The sequence below is a fragment of the Dinoponera quadriceps genome, unplaced genomic scaffold, assembly GCF_001313825.1.
Source record: "Dinoponera quadriceps isolate SergipeBrazil2010 unplaced genomic scaffold, ASM131382v1 scaffold823, whole genome shotgun sequence".
In the NCBI taxonomy this organism is placed as follows: Eukaryota; Metazoa; Arthropoda; class Insecta; order Hymenoptera; family Formicidae; genus Dinoponera; species Dinoponera quadriceps.
Genome location: NW_014555144.1, coordinates 372,852 through 396,271, shown reverse-complemented (window position 1 = coordinate 396,271; position 23,420 = coordinate 372,852). Strand labels below are relative to the sequence as shown.

General features: G+C 49.7%; 1 protein-coding gene across 1 annotated transcript; it reads left to right on the top strand.

Moving 5' to 3' along the window:
- Positions 1-715: 715 nt before the first annotated feature.
- On the top strand, positions 716-21,445 carry LOC106743081 (doublesex- and mab-3-related transcription factor A2). The gene is made up of 6 exons (XM_014616607.1): positions 716-985; positions 3,012-3,360; positions 18,149-18,271; positions 18,678-18,952; positions 19,414-19,708; positions 20,753-21,445. Exons 1-6 carry the CDS (start codon positions 716-718, stop codon positions 21,082-21,084), a joined length of 1,644 nt encoding a protein of 547 aa, XP_014472093.1. The 3' UTR covers positions 21,085-21,445.
- The last annotated feature ends 1,975 nt before the right edge of the window (positions 21,446-23,420 follow it).

Below are 23,420 nucleotides of genomic sequence, written 5' to 3'. Positions count from 1 at the left end.
CCCCACCCCCCCTGGCAGCGGCGGCCGCCACCGCCGACTGCGGCCCCCTTGAGCTCCCACTTTGCTGCCGCCGCCGATACCGCCGCGCGCGCTACCGCCTCTCTGTCTATCCGCGCGCGCTACCTGAATCGACTCACCCGGGATGCTGCAATTGTTGACAATGCCGGCGAGCGAGCGGGAGTGAGAGAGAGAGAGAGAGGGGTGGTGAGTGTGTGTCGCGGGGCGATTCCGCATTTCGGCCCACGACCGTCGGACGAGCGGGTGTCGTTCTCTCCGTGACAGCCAGCGGCCGCAGAAGTGCGGAAGTGCGGGCGCGTGCGCGCGTACGGTAGTACCGGGTAGTACCTACCTACCTAGCTGCGTATCTCTCTCGTCGTTCGGTTCGTGTCGCGAAGTCAGCGGCTCGAGGAGAATTTCGCCGACGATGTGACGGGTGTCAGGAAGAACGGCTGTACCGTGACGCGGCACAGTGTCGAGCGCGTCGAAGAGGGTAATCGATTCCGCTCCTGTCGGTGGTGGTGGTGCTGCTGCTGATACACTCCGGAGGGTTCTCGGGGATCGTCGTGTCATGCGTGCCCCCGGCATGAGGGTCGTCGAGTACGCGGCACCGGCCCGGATCGGCGACGCGCGGTGATCGACGCGCGGTGACCGCTGATCGTCGCCGATCAATCCCGCCGTCGAGAGAACGCTCGCTGCGAGCGCAGTGAACGACAGGATGTCGCTACCCCGCGGCGTCGGCCTCGGCGTCGACGTCGGCCAACTGATGCAGCATCAGCAACAGCAGCAGCAGCATCACGTGCTGCCGGCGGCGTTCTTCCTGCGCGCCAGCGCCGAGAGGTACCAGCGGACCCCCAAGTGCGCGCGATGCCGCAACCACGGGGTCGTGTCCGCGCTCAAGGGCCACAAACGGTACTGCCGATGGCGGGACTGCGTGTGCGCCAAGTGCACCCTCATCGCCGAGAGGCAGCGCGTCATGGCCGCACAGGTAAGGAGCTGCCGCCGAGGAGCCGACGCTCGACGTGCCGCGACGCGTCGATCGTGGAACCTTGCCTCCCTGAGCGTCCCTGAAGCTAGTAGCAGACTGCTAGGGGTAGGATCTATATTTCGGAGCGCTTTAGCTATGTAGTTGTGTTATTAATTCGTGATGTAAAAACGCTTCGAAGCCTGCAAAGCGTCCAGCGGCTTGCACATCGGGTAGTGGAGATCGAGGCTTGCGGAGTGAGGACCGGAGATTTGACCAGAGTCCGTGCGAAGTGAGCCAAGACCGAAATTCATTCGTTCGTCGAATTTTAATCTCTGATCCGCAACACTCTCAGTCTCCAATACCTGGCTTTGATAAGCGCGACGTACGAACCCCACGTCGGGATTTCACGTCGGTTTGATAAATGTCCTCGAAGAAGGGAAGAGCATGATCGCGGGTAAAACTCGAAACGCGGATGTTTCTCGACCAGTATTAATCGTCAAAATCGTAAATCGTTGTGACTCGCTATCGAAGACTAGTCGTCGCTCCGCGAGAGCGGGTAAAAATGTTTGAATATACCGTAGATTATAAGACTTATGATTTTATATATATATATATCTTTTTATTACTTTAGCTTTTTTGCTAAGAAGAGGATTTGGTTTGCACTTTAGTCTTACCGCATTCATTCATTCATACTTCAATTCTATAATTTCTATCTTTTTATACATAATCACATTAATTACTCTAGTCTTGCACGTGCTTTTGATGAGACGTATGAGTAATTAATAGAGAGATAAAAAATCTGTCTAATTGAGATACGTCATAATCGTCATAAAATGTTCTATCTGTACTGTGCATACGAATACTGATGATTAATCAGCGTTCTACTTGTGCGTCATTGCTATATTTTTTCTCAAATATGAGTTTATAACTGTAACCCAAATTGCACTTAATCCCCCTTGCGCTACCATGTCATATTTGATGTCACATTATACATATTACTGAATACGTGCGAACGCGCACTTATCGAAAATAATCTATATCCGATATCTGCAAATAAAAGCTGTCACCGACACAATTCCGCCGATTTGACATAGGCGCGTTAGTGTGTCCGACAGATCACGGGTAGAATTACCAGCTCATGTAACGTTTCAGGATCGTAATACTATACACACACCTGAGATTCCGCATCAAGCACCCTCCGGTATGATCGGCTTATGCTTCGGCCCGGTTCAATTTCATTTGAAATCTCAACATCCTCCTTCTGCGAGCCCTCGGCTGCTTTGTTCAACAGCGAACAAAACGATCGATATACGTAATTGTCGTGATCCGCACGCGCGATCTTGCGTTACACGACACGGAATGCTCCACGGAACGAAATTTAATTCGCTATTCGCGAAATGCGTGTATGCACTCCCCAGATATCAAGATGACATTAATAAGCATTCCACGTGTGAGAGCGTGAAGTAAAAATTGATTAACGTTGGATCATGAAATTACCATGAAATTATCACTGTGAAAGCTTGAGCTTGAAACCCTTAACATAAACGTTATCCGCTGTTCTCTTCGTGAAAAAATCAATTCTTTCTGCGTTCCCCGCCTTCCATGTTTCCATTGCTATTAGTTCGCTGTATATATAATTAACGAACTTAACATTAATATCGAGATTCACTAATCTCGCGCACATCTTCCAGTCGGGCATCTCCCGTCTCGGGAGAATCCGTCAGTGAATTTCAAATGACTTCCACCGGAGAAAGCTACCCTTATTAAACTCAACGCGTTAAAACAAACAAACGCAATACACCCCGGAACACCCCGCCCATAGGCCGATCCCCCCGAAAAACGCGAACATTGTGTGCGTTCGGGAAGCGAGCTATCAATGCTAAAGTGTGTCGTTCCATCTTCGTCGTTCCATCTAATAAGCGATGAAGATAGAATGACGCTCCCCGATGAACGCATCCATCAACAAATTCCACGTAACTTTTCCGCCCCCTACCTCTCTCCACCCTCCTCTTCGGCCCGTTTTCAAGCGGCGAACAAACTGCTTCAGGTCGCGCTCAGACGGCAGCAGGCCCAGGAGGAGAGCGAGGCGCGCGAGTTGGGCCTGCAATTGCAATACAATACCGGCAGCTGCACCACCGCCCCCGTTCTGCCGGCGGCCGCCGGCGCGACGCCAGCTGGTAGCCCGCCCCCGCACCCGGCGCACGTAGGCAGTCCGGCGGGCCTCGCGATACCCGCGGCAGCCGCGGCCGCCGCCGCCGCCGCCGCCGCGCATATCCAGACGCTCCACCAACCGGAGTGCGGTCTTATGCCGAGGAAGAGGTCCACCCAGGACGAGTACCGGCAACCCAAGGTCGAGAAGGGCGACGCCGTCGTCGTGGCCGGTGGTGGGATCACCGGTGAGTCGCAATCGAGTAGCGAAATCGCTTCGCTCGCTCATTTCCACTTCCGGGCGAGGTGATCGCCTCCGGGGCTGCGCTTCTGGACATATAACGAACGCTAATGCGCCTTTCTTATTCCAAGTCCCGTTTTTCCTATACATGGAGGAAACGATCCGGTTGGCGTGACTGAATTTTCCGTTGCCTGGGGACCAGATGAAAACGGAGGTAGGAACGGAGAAATTCCTGTAGGAGGTTCCTGCTCAGTCACTCAGTTGTCTCAACCGAGTTTCAACGCAGCTGAATATGTTCACGCAAATGTTCTTACATCAAAAAATGAGTTTGGTCGGAAGTACCCGACGACGGACGATCAAACGCATTTCGCTTCAAGGAAACACAACTTTTCGTTCTCACGAATCAAATTCGATTCCCTTCAACCGAAACGCGTTTGGTTGTCCATTGCCAGGTAGATGCAATTAAACTCATCTTTCAATACAGTCGCTGTACGCAGAGACGTTATTTCCTGTCACCGAGTTTCCATCTGGTCTTTATTCAGTTGCAGCAACTGAGTTCCTTTTTTCCCCGGTGTGACAAGTTAACTTTAGTTAACTCCCTCTTTCTTTCCGTTTCCTCTTTCTTTTATACGATGCGACGTCACTCCGCGGTGATTCGTGCGAGAGATCGAAGTCGTCCGGTCTTTCACGATCAATTTCGACGAGATTCACCGAGTCTCCGTCGTGTCTCGATACACACGTTGCGCGTCCATATCGCCGCGAGGAAAACAGCTTCACGGTAACATAAGTGCAATACGGGGCATAATAAACGGCGGCACGCGACCGAAGCGGGCGCGCATGTGCGTTCGGCACACGCATGACTTGCGGACGAGTGCCCATTAGGAACGTGCGTACACGTCTTTAAGTAGGGCAAGTGGCCGCTATGGCCCATAATGTTAAGTAAATAATAGCGAGGCTCGCGGGCCCTTATTATGCCACTCGAAGCAGAAGTCGTGCTCTCGTTAGTGGCGGGTGCCTTTAATTCTCTCCGCCTCGACCCTTCCGCGGGCTTCTTTTCCGCCACGACTCATTCTCACCCTATATATTATTATATATATATATATATATATAGTAAGTGGAATGTACACGCGACCTGGCGTAAGTCCAAGTGCGCTCCCGCTCTTCTGATAAACGCAACCTTTGTGCATTAACGGAGCTATTCTGAATTAGCCGACTCGCTCCCGATATTCAATAAGAGATACTTTGTTTCCATTGCGTGCCTCGCGCTTCATCTGCCCTTTTGACACTTATTTCATGCCGACATTGCATATAGACAACTCATTAAGACAGGAGAAGCTTTTTAAAGTCATGTTGAATGGCGATGTTTAGTCTTAAATGTATAATAAAAGATAGATCTATATGCAAACTACGATATACATCTGCTTATCATATTTAATGTCGCAGAATGAGAAACGATATTGTTATTATTATATGAGCATAGTATATCATATTTATCGATCTTTCAAATGTGGAGTGAATTTTATCATGGATAAAAATTAGATTGATTCCGCTTCTCACAGTTATTAGACAGAAATTCGCGGGTTTTCGCGGATTACGAGATTCGAAGATTGCAATTGAACGGACGAAAAATGCGATCTCTTCAATCAATTCTGTCAGTTTAAAATGAAGTTCCACGTAAATTAAATTCAGAGGGTTTAATCGTCGAGATACGCGACGTTAAAAATGAAATGGGACGTGGAGTAATGGGGATCGCGTGCCGCAAAAGTCCGCTGACAATTATGTGAGCCATAAGAATCGGCTTTTTCCCGGCGGGCATCACTTTACAGGGGTGCCAGTTGCGATCGAGTATCACTTTATAACAATGCAGTTGCAATCGATGGTCGGGTTCGTTCGCGGGGACACTCTACTATGTAGCATTTTTCTATCGCGCGCGTTGCATTTCATTGTTACCTCTCTGGCGGTGACGTCCGAAAGAGAGACCGCGTTACGTTGCGCGTCCCATCGCGAATAGTTGCGGTTAATAAAATCCACCATGCATCGTGACACATCTCGTTATTACACGCATGTCCACTCAGCTCGTACGCTCGTAACAAAACCCGTGCGGGGTGGTCCGTTCGTAACTGCTCACGCATTGCGTTTTAAAACCGTTATTTGGACGAGGCGTGCTTTTTCCGTACGCGCGGGGCACTTGTTGGAATAATTGACGGAAATGTTGAAGTAGGCGAAATTTAAACGTCAAATAGAAGCAACCCGTGATGACGAAGCGAAGGAAATAAAAATCTTCTTCCGTGCGTGAGACAACTGGTCGGAACATTCGATAAAAATTTCGGAGCAACAAAAATTACAATGTCAAGTAGGGATCAAGTTTTTTCGCGAGGATGATAAATGAAGAAGGTGAAAATCTTTCTCTGTACGAAACACTTGTTGGAGTATTCGATGGAAAGTTCGAAGTAGCGAAAATTAAAGTATCAAACGAAGACAATTCGTGATAATTAAATGAAGAAAGTGAAAATCTGACACAGACAGATTAATCGCAATGATTTTAACAGTACGTGCTGTTTCACAAAAGAATCGTGTATTGTTAGATCTCCGCTTCGGAAACGGTTGTATCGCGGCTGAAGCTGTATAAAATACTTACTCGGTTCTACTATTCTCGGTTCGTCAGTGCATGTGTAATTCCCATTACAAATTGGACTTCTCTATCCGCGATGCGCGTCCGATTACGTCACGTAGAGAGAAAAAGAAAAAGGCAGAGGGAGGTGAGGGGAGCAGAAGAGGCCCGATAGCGATCGTCTCTCTCCCGGGCGAATTCGAAGCGCGCGAGAAAAAGGCCGTGTTGTGCCGTGTCGGCAAAGAATATCACGGGCGAACATTTCCCTGCCGCGGGGGGGAAATGCTTTCGCGCTTCTTTATGGAACGTGGATTCTGTCGCCGATGAAAAAACAAAAGGAAGGGGAGGAAGAAAGGAGAGAAGGACGACGTTGAGAGGAGGGCGGCGTTCTTCAACTTGTGCGGAAGTAATTCAGAAGTAATTAAGAACTACCCCGTCCGCACGCGCCGGTCGAAAGCCTCGATTCAATCGTGTCTACCGATAACACCGCGTTATCGGTTCAATGAGAATTTCACTGTCATTCGGTATGTTTCCGACTGAGAGAGACAGAGAGGAGAGAGAGATTCGTTGGCCGAATTTTCCTCTTTTTTCCTTCCGCTCCGATTGCTTCTTTCGTATGTTCGTCCTCGAGAAGTTTCGTCTTCGCTCCGACGCGAAAAATGACCGATACAACCTTCCCTCCCTCTCTCCCTTTTACGGAAATTTCATTCGTTGACGCGACGGACTGTAGTGTCGTGGAAAATAGCGAGAAAAGGTGAGGGAAAAAGAAAAACTGCGAGGCGAACGACGTTATCCGCCACGTCGAAGAAACCCCTCGGGCGCACCTGGTTTCAATTACGGGTGGCGAGTGCACCATGCGTACCTGCGAGGGACGAGTGAAGGGAAAGATAGAAAGAGAGAGACAGAGAGAGAGAGAGAGAGAGAGAAGAAGCGTAAGATGTCTCTCTCTCTCTCCGGCCGATCTTCGAAACAGAGTGCTTACAGTAGTATATAGACGAACTGGGGGAGAGTCTCCGGTCGAGAGAAGTTTAGCAGTAATTGAATTTCTCGGGCCAGTGCCTTCGACCGCGGGGGATTCTGGGTTGGTCGCTGATACACCCTCTCTCTGCCCCTGTCTCGCTCTCTCGCTCGTTCGCTCCTTCTCCGGGTAGATGGGAGAGAGATCACGAGGTTGCCTGCCAAGTGGGTGGGTGCGCTCTCGGTGGCGGAGAGAAACTCGACGAACCCCCATTATATCGCGAACGGGGAAAGAGATATCCACCTCTTTATACTTAATACTAGGGACGGACACTCGCGACTTCGTCGAAGAAGTGGCAAGGGGGAGGGGGCAGAGGATCCCTTTCTTCGAGAGTGCGGAGAAAATTTCGATGCTGGCGAGGGGAAAGGAGGATGAACTGAGGTTTTTTTTTGCTATCGCACTTTCCACGCTACGTCAGCATCGCCACTTCTTCCGAATAAGTACGAATCGTCGCGGCGGGTCTCGCGCGATATCGCGGAAATTCGCGGAATGTCATTAATTGTCGTTCGCTTTCGAGCGACTCCCTCTCGAGCGGGGCGCATTTATCCGACGAAGTCGACTCGTCTTGGGGAATTCATTATTCGACAATTTATGGCAATTGACTCTCCAGAGTGACAGGACACGTGTCTACGTTCTTATCGATGTTAATCTATATAATCAAATAATATACAATATACAGATATATAAAAAATATTTTCGACCGACTATTGCGTTAATTCTTCAGCTTTGGCGTTAATTTCGTCCGAAAAACTTTCCACTTTACATTCTACGATCATTTTTCTTCGATCGTTCGAAATTACGAAAATAAAAACAGACCCGTCGCTAATATATTTTTTTTTAATATTCGAATAAATATATATAATTCTGAGACGCGAGTAATGTCCGATGATCAATCGCCTGCGCGACTTTCGCGATAAATGATCGTTCACCGCCAATAAGCTCACGGAATTCACGTATGAATTATATTAACCGACATTTACAGGCGATTAAAGCGCACACACATACACACACACAGCGTGGATCCGCGTAGCAAAGGGCGAAACGCCACGGCGCAGTCATTACGTCGAAAAGGAGGATGTAGAGATTTGGTCTTTCCGCTGAATTCTCCGTGGAGGAGCAGGCACAGGATACGCTTTGTAGGAGCCGGTGCACACACATACACACACACCCACTCACATATATACACACACATGTACACGCGCACGGCAGGCGCCTTTTGTACGTACGTGTGCGACACACCCTTTATCCCGCAAGGATCACTTGGTCGCTCCGTCTACTGGGACCATTATCCGGCAGTTTCTCGGCAGGAGAGAGAGAAGCTTCTTCGAGTGTCCAAGAAACTTTGTGAAAGACCAGTTCGCTTCCGTTCTTCGTCCTTCGTGGCTGCGGAGGACACCAGGAAATTATTTCGCCCCGCTGTAATACGCTCCCCTGCGCGCTCCTTGGGATTGCACCCGGCGCGCGCTTCCTCGTGAATTCACTCCGGCGTGTCTGCGGCGCGAAACAAGCGACGAGCAAGAACGAATTCCGATCGCGCGACGGATTTGCGCGAGATGTCAAAAGTTCCGCTCACTTTACGCCGCATGTTTCGAAGTCGGCCGCGAAGAACGGCGTAAAAGCGTAGCCGTTCGCTTCGGGAGAATTCTTTTTCCGCTTGTCGAGTTTCTCGACCGTGAATATATGATGCTCGTCTTCTCGGATTTTCACTATCGATTGTCAGTATTGCCAGACACCTCGCGTAAATTTCAAGTGTACGTTGTGTAATTGAAACGATCTTTAATATAGATAAAATATCCATCGAATTGCGAGTTAAGCATCAATACCGCGGACGGACATGTAAAACTTTGCATTCTCTTTGACGCCGAAAAAAAATTACACCATATACTTTAACAAAATGTTCCCAATTGATAGAGAATAATTCGAATATCGATTAAGAATCGATAGTTCGAATTATATCACAAATTTCTCGCGAGGTTATCACGTGATATCACTTTCCCGGTGATTTTTTTCCAATCTGACGAAGAAGAAAAAACAACTTCTGCAAATCAATATCAACGAGCTTGTGGCCACGATGAGCAGCCATCACCCTCGACTCGATGAATCGCGCCAAAGCGCGCCGCCGGAGAGAGATCGGCGATGCTCCGTTAATCGATCACCCGTTACATCGACTTCGCGGTCGCGTCGCTTAGGAACTCGGCATGGCAAACACACGCGATTTGAGTAATCAAATTCGAAGCCGGATAAGGCAGGAGATCGGCACGCTCGGCATGGCTACTTAATGCTCTCACGACGTGCCTGGCAACATTGTTTGCAAAGAGTCAGCGGGACTTCGGGGAATACAAACGCGGACAGATAGGTAAGGCCGAACCCGACCTTACCTATTTGCATAGGTGTACCCGCTCCGTGCGGGGTCGAATGCATGTACACGTGCAACTTCGCCGACGACGACGACGTCGACGACGACGGCGGAGAAGCACATCTCCTGAGAGTGTTTGAACAAAACTTCTGCCAGCGTTCTAGCTTTTCTTCCCCCCTCCCTTTCCTCCTCCCTCTCTCTCTCTTTCTCTTTCTCTCCGCCGATTTGCCCTAAGACCGCCGCAAACGGTACGCACGAACCTTGGCTCGATCTTTGTTGATCGATACGAGATCCTCGGGAATGTCGCTAAATACCATTTCGAACGTGATTTCATACTCGGCGAATGCGAATGCGAAGTACGAGAGCAAGAGTGGTTATCCTACCAGGCGCGCAAGATGCGCGAGACGACACGAAGATAACCGCGAAGTGTTCGTTGCTCGCGCCGTACGAAAATATTTAAAAGTCACGGAAACTCCAGAGCGACTCTTGAGGTGTAGATATTACGAATATTTAACATCGCTCGTCCTCGGGTGGACTTTAGATACTTCAGTCCGCAAAGGATACGTTCCCACAGCAGGCAGGGATATCTTTTCTAGCCAGCATAATTCACGATCGATAAATCTGGGATTCTCACTTTTTTTTGCCGTTTCGTTAACCCGCATGATATATGGTATCGAAAAAATTAACTTAGATTGCACAACTTGGAGGATCATCCGATGTCCGCTTGTTAAAACGAACAGCTACATTCCCCTGCCCGAACGTCTTCCCCTTATCTGGATTCATCGATAAATTCGACAGAATGCCGAAGATATTCCTGCATCGCTTCCGTGTAACTACGCCTGACTTGATACCATCTAGTTTCGATAAAGACCGGTTGAAATGATCTTCGGAAGCCATATCGACCCTCTCGAGATAGGAAAAAAAGCAATGGAAATCAGATACTCTAACCGGTCGAGGCTTCTTTCTTCCGCTACTTTCGCGAGCATAAAAGAAAACCATTGGATCCAGTTGACTTAATTAATTCAGCGGGGAACCGCGAGTACCTACTCGATCGAGCTGAAAGGGATCCATCGGCTAATTTTTGTTTATGTGCCGCATATACCGCTAAATAGAACTATTACGTGTTACTCTCAGCGTAAGGAAGTCGAATCGTTTATTCAAAATTAATTTAAGTTGCATAACTTTGCTGCCAGCAGCATTAAAAAATGATAACGCGATTTCGTCATTATTGCAATTGTGTAGCGATGAAAAAATTGCTAATTTCTTTTTCCCCCTTAAAAAAAGAAAAACGCTCTCGCTTGTCCCGCTTGCAATCGATATCGATTGTAACTTTCTTCGATGAATATTCATGTTCCTCTGAACTTCAGACTCTGCAACGATATCTTCCACGTCTCATAACTCAGATATATTCGCAAACTGATTACCCAACACGACAATGTCGAGAAGAGACTCCGTCGACGAGAGGGTCGACGAAAAACGGCGGATATTAATCGTACGACGCGAAAATGAGACGGGAGAGAAGTTCACGGGAGTCGTTCGAAAACAAACCTTTCCCGACACGCGACAACATGGCGGCTCGGCGAACTGGTAACGCATTGGCGAGCATCCAGCCGAGCGTAAAAGCCATTGCTGTGGAGAACCAGCGCGGCCAAGGGGGGCCAGGACGAAAAAACTAACGATCACGTTATATTCCTCGGGGAGAAAGAAGCGAGACGCGGCGCGGAAGGACGAACTCTCGAAGGAACCCCCGGCCGGGTAATTGTGGAAGCGACAGGATGGGAAGGAAGGGAGAATCGCGAACCCCCTCCCTCGTCGCTCGGCCGGGGAAGGCTGTCGCCGTTGGTGAGCTTGGCAAACGTTTACGAGGCATAAACGCCAAAACAAAAGGCGGCTGGGCGCGAAACAATTAAAAACGTTACGCCCGATCGCTCTTCAGCGTTCCTCTCCCTTTTTCCCCCCGTCCTGGCTTCTCTTTTCTTTCTCACTCTTTCTCTCTCCTCGCCTCTCATCCTCCTCCACCCATTCTCTCTCTCTCTCTCTCTCTTTCTCTCGACTCTCACCCTATCCATCATACACTACGGGGTGTACACACAAGCATCCCACGGCCGTATTCACCCTTTCACCGCGGCACACAACGAAAACACGGACGTTGTAAAGCGGTGCTCCCACGCGCGCACACACTCACATACGCGCGCGTACGCGTGCAAATACGCGCACACATGCATTTGTGCGCACGCACACATACGGAAGAAGCTTGGAAATAAAAGGGAATCGCGACGATTTAATGACTGATCGGGCTGTTGCTCGCTGTTGCTGTCGCTGCTGGCTGAAGGGCCCTTCCTTCCCCTCCCCCCTCTCTCTTTCTCTCTCTCGCCTCGTTCCCGCTTTCCATCTCTCTTTCTCTCTCTGTCTCACATATGTATACACCCGCACATTTTCTCTCTCTCTCTCTCTCCCTCTTCTCGTGCCCGCGATAAGGAACTTGCCTTTTCTTCGAGCTCTTTCGTGCTGGCACTCGAATCGACTGCGTCATTTCTGGGCGGCAGATCGGGCGCTGCTATTTTCCGGGCGTATCGATACGTAATAATGAGAGTCTTTTCTCGCTGCTCAGATCCCGTTTCCGTGCTCGAGAGCCACACACATCGGCTTCAAGCCATCGTTGATGCTGCTGCTGCAGCGCACGTATATCACGGTGTTCTAACGGCCGTGAGATTTTCTCTATCGTGCCTGGTACGCCTTCCTCGTTTCAGGTCGCGCCGCTTCGTGAAATTAATTGACGCTGTGCGATCATTTTATCGATTCCCGAGATAATCGCTCGCAGTCCGCATTCCTTCCATTCATTTTCGTTAGGTGTTTGACATGGGCGAATCTGATGACGAATGGGATGAGCGTCGGGCTGGTGCAAAAGTTCGTCTCGTTTTTCTTTTCTCTTTAATCAAAGCGCACATATATATGATATTTATGATATTTATTTATTTTAATATACAATCAATGGATTAAATACGCACCGTTTTGTTCGATTACCTATCACCTCTCCAGTAGTTCATTCCGTGATAGCGTTTTTCATTTGGTATTCGCGACGTAGACGCGTATTAAATATCGAAAATTTCGGAGAGAGAAAGAGAGAAAGGGGGAGAACGCATCGCTCTCGATAAGTGTTAATTCGGCGGATCGTGAAAGCGGAGAATTTCAATTCCCGGTGGGGAAAGTTTTCGGCGTAAATTACTTCCAGTCGTAATTTAACAGACCCGACGAAATTAACATCATGTACAAAGGCCGTTTATCAATCGCATGCGCGGCCAAAGAAAGAGAAAGCGTTTCAGAGTTCCGTACACACCCCAGTTACTTTACGATCGTACGAACAATAGGAAATGATAATTCATCGCCACCGTCTCCCGCGCGTAATATCAGAGCTCGGAACTGGCGAACTCGAAATTCGCTCGCGGCGGATTTACGCGGAAGTGTTCCGAGCTACTGACGGCGCTACTGAAAATTCGCATAAAACAACGGCTCGACGTAATATCCCGCTCAGCGGACATTTTCCATCTTTTCCGAACGAATTGAGTTTCCCATTAGTCCAGAAAAAAGTTTCCAAAGACTTTTCGGCAGCTTCGTTACGATCGCTCGATCACGATTATTCGATCGATTGCGATCAACGTGTAGCAACGAGCTTAAAATCTAAATTATCTAAACTTACCTAATTATTATATATTAATTGTTATTTAAGCCTAAAGTTTAAAGTACCCAAACGATATACCGAAATTCGATGGATATAAAAGCAGATCTTACCTCGCGATGACCGGAATGAAAGGACAGCCATGCGCGCAGCTTACTCTCTGAACTTCTTAGAGCGCGAGGTCTCACTTAGAACGACGAAAATTTACTCAATCCGAGTAAAAATTTGCCAAGGAGTGTTGGAGTAATTATTTACTGGAATCTAGCACTTTTTTCGACGCAGATGACAGAATAATCACAAAGTACGACGCGTCATTGATTTGTTCCGCAGGCAGCACGGCTTCGAGTGCATCGATACCGGAGGACATCCCCGCCGAATCTTAAATCGCCGTCTTTACCCTCTCACTATTATGCGAAAAGGGGGGCAAGAAGGAGGTTGTGTATCGAGAGGAGCGTCCCGAGCAAGCGAGCGAGCGAGCGAGCGCGCGGTTAGGCTCGTTTCGCCTAAGCCTAATTTATAGGGATGTTTCGTGTCCTCCACAGTTGCCCCGCGGGCTGTGTCCTATTACTCCTATTCTCTATTATGCGCCGCCGCCGTAGGCCGGAGCCTCCCGATATCTATGTGCCATTCTAAATTATTCGGTATTGTCCTCGCATGATTCCATTGTCCGCGTCTGTCTCCACCGTGCGCGCTGATACGCCACGCCGCCGCCGCAGGTTAGGGCGTAGACCTACAACAACATCCGCCGCCGCCGTCGGATTGTGCGCGCGTGTATCTGCTTCGAGTGCGTCTTGTCATGATCGGTCAAGTGAGGAGGTCCCCGTGTGCGTACGTACAACATCGGCCGTGCGCGTCTCTAATTAATCGCCGCCGCCAACGTCGGCCGCGCCACCGGAAGAATGCGCGCGGCCCGCCGGAGGGAGTGTCCGTGACGGCTGTGATCGCCGATATCGAATGACCGTGCTTGTAAGAGTAGAGTAGCTTATGGCCGGCTTGTCCGAGGTTGTCGCACGTTGAAAAGAACCCCCCTCGATCTCCGAGACATCAGCGGTGATTGAAACTTCAAAAGATCGATCGACACGCGCCTACTTCCAGCGCGTAGTCCGTAGCTACTCTCGATCTCAGTCAGGTTTGATCGGTCTCGATATTTTTTATCCTTCAACAATTTTGCAATCAGATGAAAATCCTCGCATCTTAATAACATTTCGTCGGGCATCTTAACTGTTATTAGGTCGTCAGATGCACGAATAATCTTTGAATATTTTTATAACTTGGTAACCGCCTATTAACAAAATATTTTGCCTTTTGAAACAGTAGCTACACGCACACACACACGCACGCATACGTAGATGCAAGTTTGCAACATCCATATCTCAATGAGTTTCAACATGTATGTGGTATCCAATCGAAAAATTTGCGATATAATAATAATGATATTAATTCATCTTCTGAAAATATGATTGAAAAACATTCGATTCCTGTTGGAAATTTAAATTCCTATTGCATTGCGAAATTCGTTGAAAAATGTTGCAATCCATCTCTCACTGAAATCCAAAGAGTCGCAGACGATGGATATCCGAAAGGGAGACAGGCGCGTGTGACGAAATTAATACCGTCATTCAGTCGAAAGGTTGAATCGCCTAATGACATTACTCAACCCGCTCGTTTACCGACGCGTCCGTCCCGCTCGGTTTATTTGGTTTAAGTTGACGTTTCTCTCCACCGAGTCGTCGTGGATGAGTACATATATCCGCCGTATATACCTCGCCTCGCGTCGCCTCACCTCACTGCTGCTGCTGCTCTCCTCTCCAGCGCAACGAGTTTTATTAACTTCCCCGAAGCGCGTCTCAAAATACACGCCAGGTATGTACGGTCGCCCCGCGTCGGGAGACATCCGAGAGAAGTTAGATCTTACGTTCGTGTGTGCCCGACGGGAGAAATTACAATAAATTGCACACGCACCCTTCTCGAAATACAAGACAAGCTCTCGAACCGGGAAGGAGATCTGGGGAGGGGGAAGAGGGGAGGAAAAGATTCCCGTTCGTGATACTGTGTTCTCCATTGTGCTGTGTCGCTTCGCCTCGCCCAAAGGGCGAGGACGTTCCACAATGGTCTCGTTTTTCTCACCTTTCCCGCCATTGATTAGTCCGGCACTTTCTTCGATGGCGCGGGAGCACCGGGCGCGCACTTCGAAGAAATCACACGAATTATCCTTCAAATTCCCGGCGCGACAAATCGCGATTCTTTCCTTCGCGGATTTTTCCCCGCTGGATCTGACGTCGATGTTCTCTTGAGGACAATTTTCTCGGACGTCGCCTTTCTCATCGATCCTTCAAAGACCTCCCTGCAATTAATCCTCTCGTTCCGAACTAAAATCGAGCGTGATACTCGAGGAAGAATGCACGGTGAGAAGTTTCGTGTTAAAAATGGCCCGCTGCAATTTTGATCTCACTTTAACACGGGGAACGTGTTAAGAAGTGCGCAGCACCAAAATCTGTTAAATCAACATATTCACCCCGTTAAAGTAACGTAAACATTTCAGTGGACCGTTCTTGTGTTCTTGGAACTTGAACGATCTCTAGTGAGAACCAATCGCCCCCGATCGTTTGTCTCAAGCGAGAAAAGCCCGCATGACCCGTCGTTTTGCACGGCCAAGTCACCACCACGTTCCCACTCACCGGAACATTCCACGTCATGAATCGCCGATGTTAATCTCGCCGTCTCGCGACTTCCGAGTCATCGCGAGACCGCGGACGAGATGCGACGGGACATTGCAACAGTATATTCGCACGCGCTTTGCGCGCTAAGACACCCTGTATGCATTCGGGAATTGCAGCACGGTTAACTCTCGACACCCTCAAGGACCCGGCAAATATGCACTTCGTTATGCCGCCGCACGCCGGGACTTTATGAAGGTTACATAGGGATATGAATTTCAACGTCGCGCGCGAACGTTGACGAGAGAACAAGCCCGGAGGGGTTGATACGGAGAGGGTCGTGTCCGCAAAGAGAGAAAGAGAGAGAGAGAGAGAGGAAAGGGGAAGAGAAAGGAAGAGAGAGAACGATATTTTAATAACGGTCCATGCCGGTAATATCTACCGGCGATTCCTGCAGAACCCCGGAGGACACACCGGATGATAACACGTGCACGTCGGTGTGTGTATGCGTGTGCAACACTTACACAAAAATACGCGCGTGTACGAGCGGCGCGGCGTGGAAGCGTCGAGGGTTGGAGAGAATCCTCCGGGTGCGCTCAGCAGCTACATTAACACCGGCTCTCGATATTGCATTCCTTTCCTTTGACGTCGGTCGGATGTCAATTATTAATGTTATTATCTAGATGCCGCGCCGCGGGACGGAGATAGCTGTAGCCCGCGCTGTGGAATTCGCCACCCTTCCCGGCCGGCGTCCCCGCGGGCACGTTCGAGCGTTTTTATTCGGCGCCGCTGGAAAATGAACCGGCCGCCGCGGTGTTAATTAGCGACTACCGGCGCGCGATGCGTCGCGACTGTGTAGCGCGTTCCGAAGCGCGACTATGGACTCCGTCGCCCGCGACGAAATACCGGGGGAGTCCGTTTCTTTCGGTTTTCTTCGATGCGGATGGAAGTATTTCAGCCCGAACTGCACGATATGTTGGAGGGAGATATAATTGATTAAAAAATATGTAATTTACATTGAACAAGTGTAAACGGTGTAATTGGACGCGGTGGATTTTAATATCCAGCGAGGAGGACGCGGGGGGAAATCGCGAGAGGAAAGAAACGTCGCGGCCGCGAAGAATCGAATAATCGCCGCCGATCAATAAGTCGCGCACGGCGAACCGCGCGACTGTCGACGTAATTCACCGCAATACACCGAGGAAAAATTGCGCTTTAAGCGAACGTTAAAGACCGTGCTTAAACAGCGCGCGCGAAGGAGAGCAAAGGGGAAGGGCGCTCTCGTACACGCGCGAGAGTCGATCGACGAAGCTAGGGAGAGGGTGAAGACGGAAACCGCATACTCCGTGGCTACATTTCCCCGATCTATCAATCCCTTCTCCCCCCGTCCTCCCTCTCTCCCTATTTCTCTCCCTTTGCTAATAAATGGACGGTTAAACTTTTTAACGAGCGGTCAGACTTCCACCACCTAAGCGCGCAACCGCCGTTCGCTCCGGATTCTTTCACGCATTGCGCCGACGGGGGCTGAATGGTCGTGCACGTGCATACACGCCCACGCGTGCCATAACGGCACCCTCGAAAACCTCGGGTATTACTTTCGATATCGTCCGAGATCGTGCCTGTGCTTTCGCACTGGTGCGCTACTCTTACGTGTGGGTGCGCGCGCGCGCGCGCCCACTGCAATTATTTCTAACAACCTCGAAATGGTACACCGCGCGTTTCTCGATCGGATCGAAGAAAGGGAGAAACACTCGCCCGTGGGTTTCCTTCGAGCACCGGCCAATATAATATCGCACACTCGCGGGACGGGATTTTAATGCGCGCGCGCACGCTCGTTCTCGCAACAGTCCGGAGGAGCCAGCCACTTTTTGTTGCGTTACTTTCGGCTCGTCGAGTTCATGAGAGTCGATTGATGTCTTCATTTCGCGGAGGAATTCTCGTGGTACAATCGTTGGTCGTTGTCATTTCCCCCGCTCCACAAAATATTACGATAGCGACGGAAATTACGGTCGCGAGTTATTATTGGGCTTGTAGCGTCTTTCATGCAAAATTCGAAAACAATGTTCGCGTTGATATTTAGATGTAGAGTTATTCAACTTTATATGTGTGCCATTTTGTTCCATTACTTTTCGCCATTTTTCAGCCAGTTTCGTAATCCCATTCTTCCAGAACTTGGCATATTTCTAGACGATGAACACACGTAAAATTCACAAGTCCACATGCAAATCGCAGGGAAAGACGCGTCGAAACCTTTCAGATTATGTATATATATGTCATATATTTCAGTCACGCGTGAAACGAATTCAAACATGTTAAAACGTCACCTATTGAGAAACGCTACGAACTTTTGTTCCAATCCAATAAATGGAATTTTTCGCGCAGAAAACTGTATCGTAAAGAGAGATATTACACGCATAATTCTTTCGTATTTATCTGCGTATCCGCTCGTTCAATGGAAGTTTCGCGGTCTGTTTCAGGATCGAAGCGATCCAGGATCTCCGAAAACACGACGGCAACGATCCTGTCGACCAGCGACACCGGCAACGAGGACGACCGTGATTCCGATTCCGGCGGCGAGTTGCGAGCCGATCGTTCATTGGGTACGATCGTCATTATTACAATTCCAAAAAAATAATTTAGAATTATCCCAAATGTTTTTATTAATTATTTCCGGCTTTTTTGCGAGAATTAACGTTCACGATCAACGTCTAAACTGTTCGCGAAAGCATGTCCAGATCTCGGTAAACAGGAAGAAACATGTAACAGCAGCCCTTAGTTACACTTTAGCGCAAATGCATAAATGCTGAGGGCAGCAATTAACGTCAGTGTTTCAATAACCCCTCGTTAGAACCGTCCCCTAACCTTAACTCCCCTAACCAACAACAACTCCCCCTCTCTCTTCCACTCTTTCTTTCTCTCAAGTCACGAGTTAAGCCGTTAAGTTTCTCTGCGCGAAATTCTCCCGCCAAATCAGGCGAAACGGTCGAAACTGTTTCTTTCTCACAGTGGTATCAACGTCGTCGGGTATGCCGGAGTCGGAGGCGGTCAGGAAGCGCAGCAGCAGCCTCAACGACTCCGAGGAGGGCAGCCCCGACCCGGGCTCGCAAAGCCCGACGCACACGCCGCCGCTGACCCCGGCTCTGACGCCGCAGCGGGAGGACACTCCGGCGCCGGAGAACCTCAGCCTACGCAAGAGCGGAAGCCCGCCGCAGACGCAGCAGACCCTGCAACCGGTGGATCTGGTACAGCCTAGACCTAGTCCCCCGCTACCCTCGCTAGCTGTGAGTCCTGCGAGTTTCGATCTTACTCGGGAGGGGGGAGCGTCGCAGAACGTCGACGTCGTCCACGACGGGTCGGGCCGCGGGTCAATTGTCTCGTTTCCGTCGAAAATACATTTCCAACGCATGGATCGCATTGGAAAGGATACTTAAATGATTATCATAAATGATTTTATTATCGAGCGTACTGAAACGTCGGGAACAAATCCATGAAGAACGCGACGATGACTCGGAAGCCGTATTGAACATTGATACTTAGCTCTTTGACCAATTTATTTCGCGTTGCTCGAGAGATTACGCGTTCCCTTCGTAGTAATAACATTCCCCGGCCGTCGCGACGTTACGTCCAACGGAGAGAGAAGAGAAGTAAAAAGTCTCACCTTTACTCGAAGGCGCGGGACGACAGATACGTCGACGATAGACACGGGCGATATTTCTCAAACGAGACACTCGCTGGATTGCAGGCCGCGGCGACGGCAGTGCACTTTCCGCCGTACGCGCCTCTCTACGGGCCGACGGCGAGCTCGCTCTATTGCTCGCCGGCGCTCTATCAGCATCAGCACCATCACCACATACCCGAGCCGCGAGAGATTCAGATGCAGATGCAGATGCAGAACATCCAGCAGACCTGCGGGCTGCAGCAGCTGCAGCAGCAACAGCAGCAGCAGCAGCAGCAACGCTCGCCGGTGGACGTTCTGCTGCGCGTGTTCCCCGGAAGACGCCGCGCCGACGTCGAGGCGCTCCTCCATCGTTGCAAAGGTAGGATATCTTATCCCTTTGCTTTCTCCTTTTTCTTTTCTACCGGCTCTTCTGCGCCCGAAGATTTCGAGGGATTTTCCTCCTTTAAGTTGATACGACCGATTTCTTTTCTTTTTTTCTGGCGTGAGGCTACTTCCGGCGGCACAGGCGCCGTTTTATCGGAATTCTCGATTGTCCGAAAGAAGTTTTCGCTACTCGCGATTTCAGATCATGATACGAATATTCGTGGGGAAGAGATATTTGTTTTTTTTTTTTATTTAGATACTTGAAATGTTTATATTTCGTTACTCGGAATTTGGTTGTTTGAAAGGTTACGCGCGCGGCGAATCGCGTATTCCAAGGAGGCTTCGTTAAGAGGGAAATACGCACGTCCACGGTTGGAGTGAAATATCTTCTAGGTTGTTTGATATTTATTCGAAAAACACGCTGTGCTTATTATGATTTATCATCTCCTACTTATACATATTCTCACTTTATTGACGTTTCCCGCAAAACTCTAATTTCGCATCGATACAATCCCACCTACGCAATCCAGAAACTTCCCGTTGGAAACATCCGATCTCCTTCGTACACTGAGAGAAAAATGGTTGATCTCACCGCGGATTACTCATTTCCGGCGTCGATGGTATCTCTATACGTACATCTTGTATCTTCTTGTCGTTCCAACGAAGCGTCATCTAACTTTTTCTTATTTCAACGAGAAAGTAGCAAACGCGCTTATCAAATTATTACCAACAACGTTGTAATCGCGCTTGCTGCGAAAACGAGTCCTCCGGCTGGAATTGCCGTGCGATTATACGGTCGCGAAATACTAGCATGCACTTTTCTCAGTGTGTCGCGTCACATCCCGTTGCGTTCTCTCCTCCACACGGCTCTCCAGCAGAGACCCGTCTTTCCCCGCGCCTCGCCACTTTGTCACTTCCCTCAACTCGCTGTCTCAAAGCTCGCTCGTTCGGCTGGAAGGACGAGAGAGAGAAAGAGAGAGGAAGAAAAGAAAAACGGAAAAAAAGAGAGACCGAGAGAATTTGCCCGTGTGTGTCGCAGGCGACGTGGTGTCCGCCATGGAGGTGCTGGTCTGCGAGGACAGTCTGCAACCGAAGTCGGCGTTCTCGCCGCTGGCGGGCGCCCTGGCGTCGGCCGCCGCGGCCTCCGCCGCGTCCGTCTCTGCGGCGGCGTACGCGAGCCGCGCCGCGTACTGCACCACCCCGATACCGTCTACGCGGCACCGCTTCCTGGCGGCGCCGTACACCGGCACCGGTTACCTGCCCACGGTCATCAAGCCGCCTAACCAGAGCCTGCACGCCAACGGCACCGGCGACGCCTACCGGGAGACCAGCCCCGACGACGCCAGCGACAAGACCAGCTACTCCGAGTGACCTGACCCAGGTCACCACGCCGCCTGGTCGTACCCTCAGTAGTGCCCTAACGGGCGACGATGTCTCGTTTCCTCGAGTTCGCGACGGCAACGCGACGAGGAGTAGCCGCTCACTCTCGACCCCTCGGTGCGTGCAGTTCGGCTGGTCAGCCAGAGATCGTTCCCCGAAACGACGACGACGACGACGATCCTCGCTCGACCTGTCTTTCGTCGTACGTACGAAGGGAGATCGGTCTCGACGATCGGTCGGCTCGGGAAGGTGGAGAGGTCACGCATCGGTGAAATCGGCGGCGCCTATCGAGAAACTGGTTGCGACGGCAAGGCCAGCTGTGTGTGCTCGATCGTCAGCTGATCGTACCTTCCCGGCGGACGAGTTTCAGTCTCCCGAGAGCGATGAGCTTGCGTGGGAGCTTGCGTAGACGAGAATGGGAGTACACTGTATGCGTTCACAGAGAAAGAGAGAGAGATAGAGAAGTACCTCAGTCTCTCCGACTTGGTTCATATTCGTCCTTAAATTCCACACCCAAACCGAGCATCGTGGATGGATCTATCGGCGGGTTGCCGGTGAACGACGTTTCACCCAACCGGAGGGCGTGATCGAGGAAGAAAAAGAAGAAGAGGACATGACGCTTTGTGGGCGTCGCAAATGCCGAAATGTATCGTGGAAGAAGTTCTTCCGTTTTCTCGAGGAGGAGACTAACCAGCACTCCGCACAAGTTTCAACCGACTCGAAAAGAGATCCCGACCGGCTGTATCCGTTCGTCACCTGCGGTGCCTGCGGACGATGCGTGCCGCCGAACACGACGTCACGACGAGGCTGCTCCAATGAAGACAATAAAGGAGTCGACGCAAAGCCGTTGTCTCCGAAGGAAAGACGCCGCGAAACGCTCGGCGGATGTTCGCGCCGAGATGTCAAAGACCGTCGATGAGGGTGTCTGACAATCCACTTTAGTATCTACGCAGTTAACGCATTTCTCGCGCGTACCGTCACGTCGAAGCGGCAATGAGGAAAAGGCCGCGCATTGATGGAGACCGCGTTGGAGGATCGAGACGGAATGTCCCCGTGTTGGCTTCGCCGGAAAAGCGATCGTAAGGGACGAAACGAAGAAAGGAGGGAGAGGGAGGAGGAGAAGAAGAGCGCCGGAGGACGGTGGGAAAATCACTCGGGCCGATTCGTCTCACCGGAATATACTTTATACATGTGTAGATAAAGACTTTTATCATAGGCAGATATGTGTGTAGGTCTCTCGACGTAATATCAGCGGATACGGGAGAGGGAGGAGGTTGGAGGAGGTGAGTCTGTGTAAATACGCCCGCTATTCTAGTTAAAATTACCTTGCATTAATCCGAGACTTCGCCGGAATATGTTAAACGTGTTTGGAAACGCGCGTAAATATACAATAAGTGTTTGCCTGTAAGTATAACGCCTGCAAGATATCTAGATTTTTGGGCCGCTAGCGACCGGAAGCATCGTTCTACGTAGTTACCATGACATGTTACTCGAAAAAGAATGTATAGAACGAAGATACATCCAATAAATAAGCTATTGATACTCCACATACGTTCATTCGCTCGTGTGAGTGTGCGCGTGCATGCGTGTATGTGCGTATGTGTACGCGCCCCATTGAATCCGCGAAATTAATTCTTCGCGCGAGGAGACATGCCGAGCGAACCATTCGAATTTTTATTAAATTTGTGCATCCCGCTAAACTTTTTTCAAAATTCAATCAATGCAATTCTCTTGATATTCAGTTTTTATTAACTAACGATAAGATGCGATTTAATGTTCAATGTGTGACAACTACGAAGCTACGAGTTGTTACAAGCAACTCTAATTTAGAAACTTTAATATCTGACTTAAGTACTTGAATGCGAAAATCGAGCAAGAAATGTCCACGTATTGTCTCTTATAACGCATCGAATCATTTAAAAGTATCCGAACATTCAAATTCTCAAATGAATCAGTAATATAATTTTCTCTCTCTCTCTCTCTCTTTTTCTTTCTCAATATATCTTCCATATAAATTTCATAATTCGTACTAGAATAAGTTTATCGCGAGTTTTCCACGAGCCCGTCCGCAACGGGAGCGTAATTCGTTATGACAGAGAGACCGGAACACGTGTCTCTTCAGATGCGGGAGATAAAAAGCGAGGACTGATTTCACGAAAGACGGTCTTCCGGCTGAATGGAAGTTTCACAGCGACCCAGAGGAAAAGGTATCGGATGACGGACGCCGTTTGCAGGTGAAGAAACGGGATACGCGATACCGTCGAATTCCCAAAATCGTTTCACGGTCGATCAATTTCGAAACGCGCTGTTCGCTTCCGATAAATTAG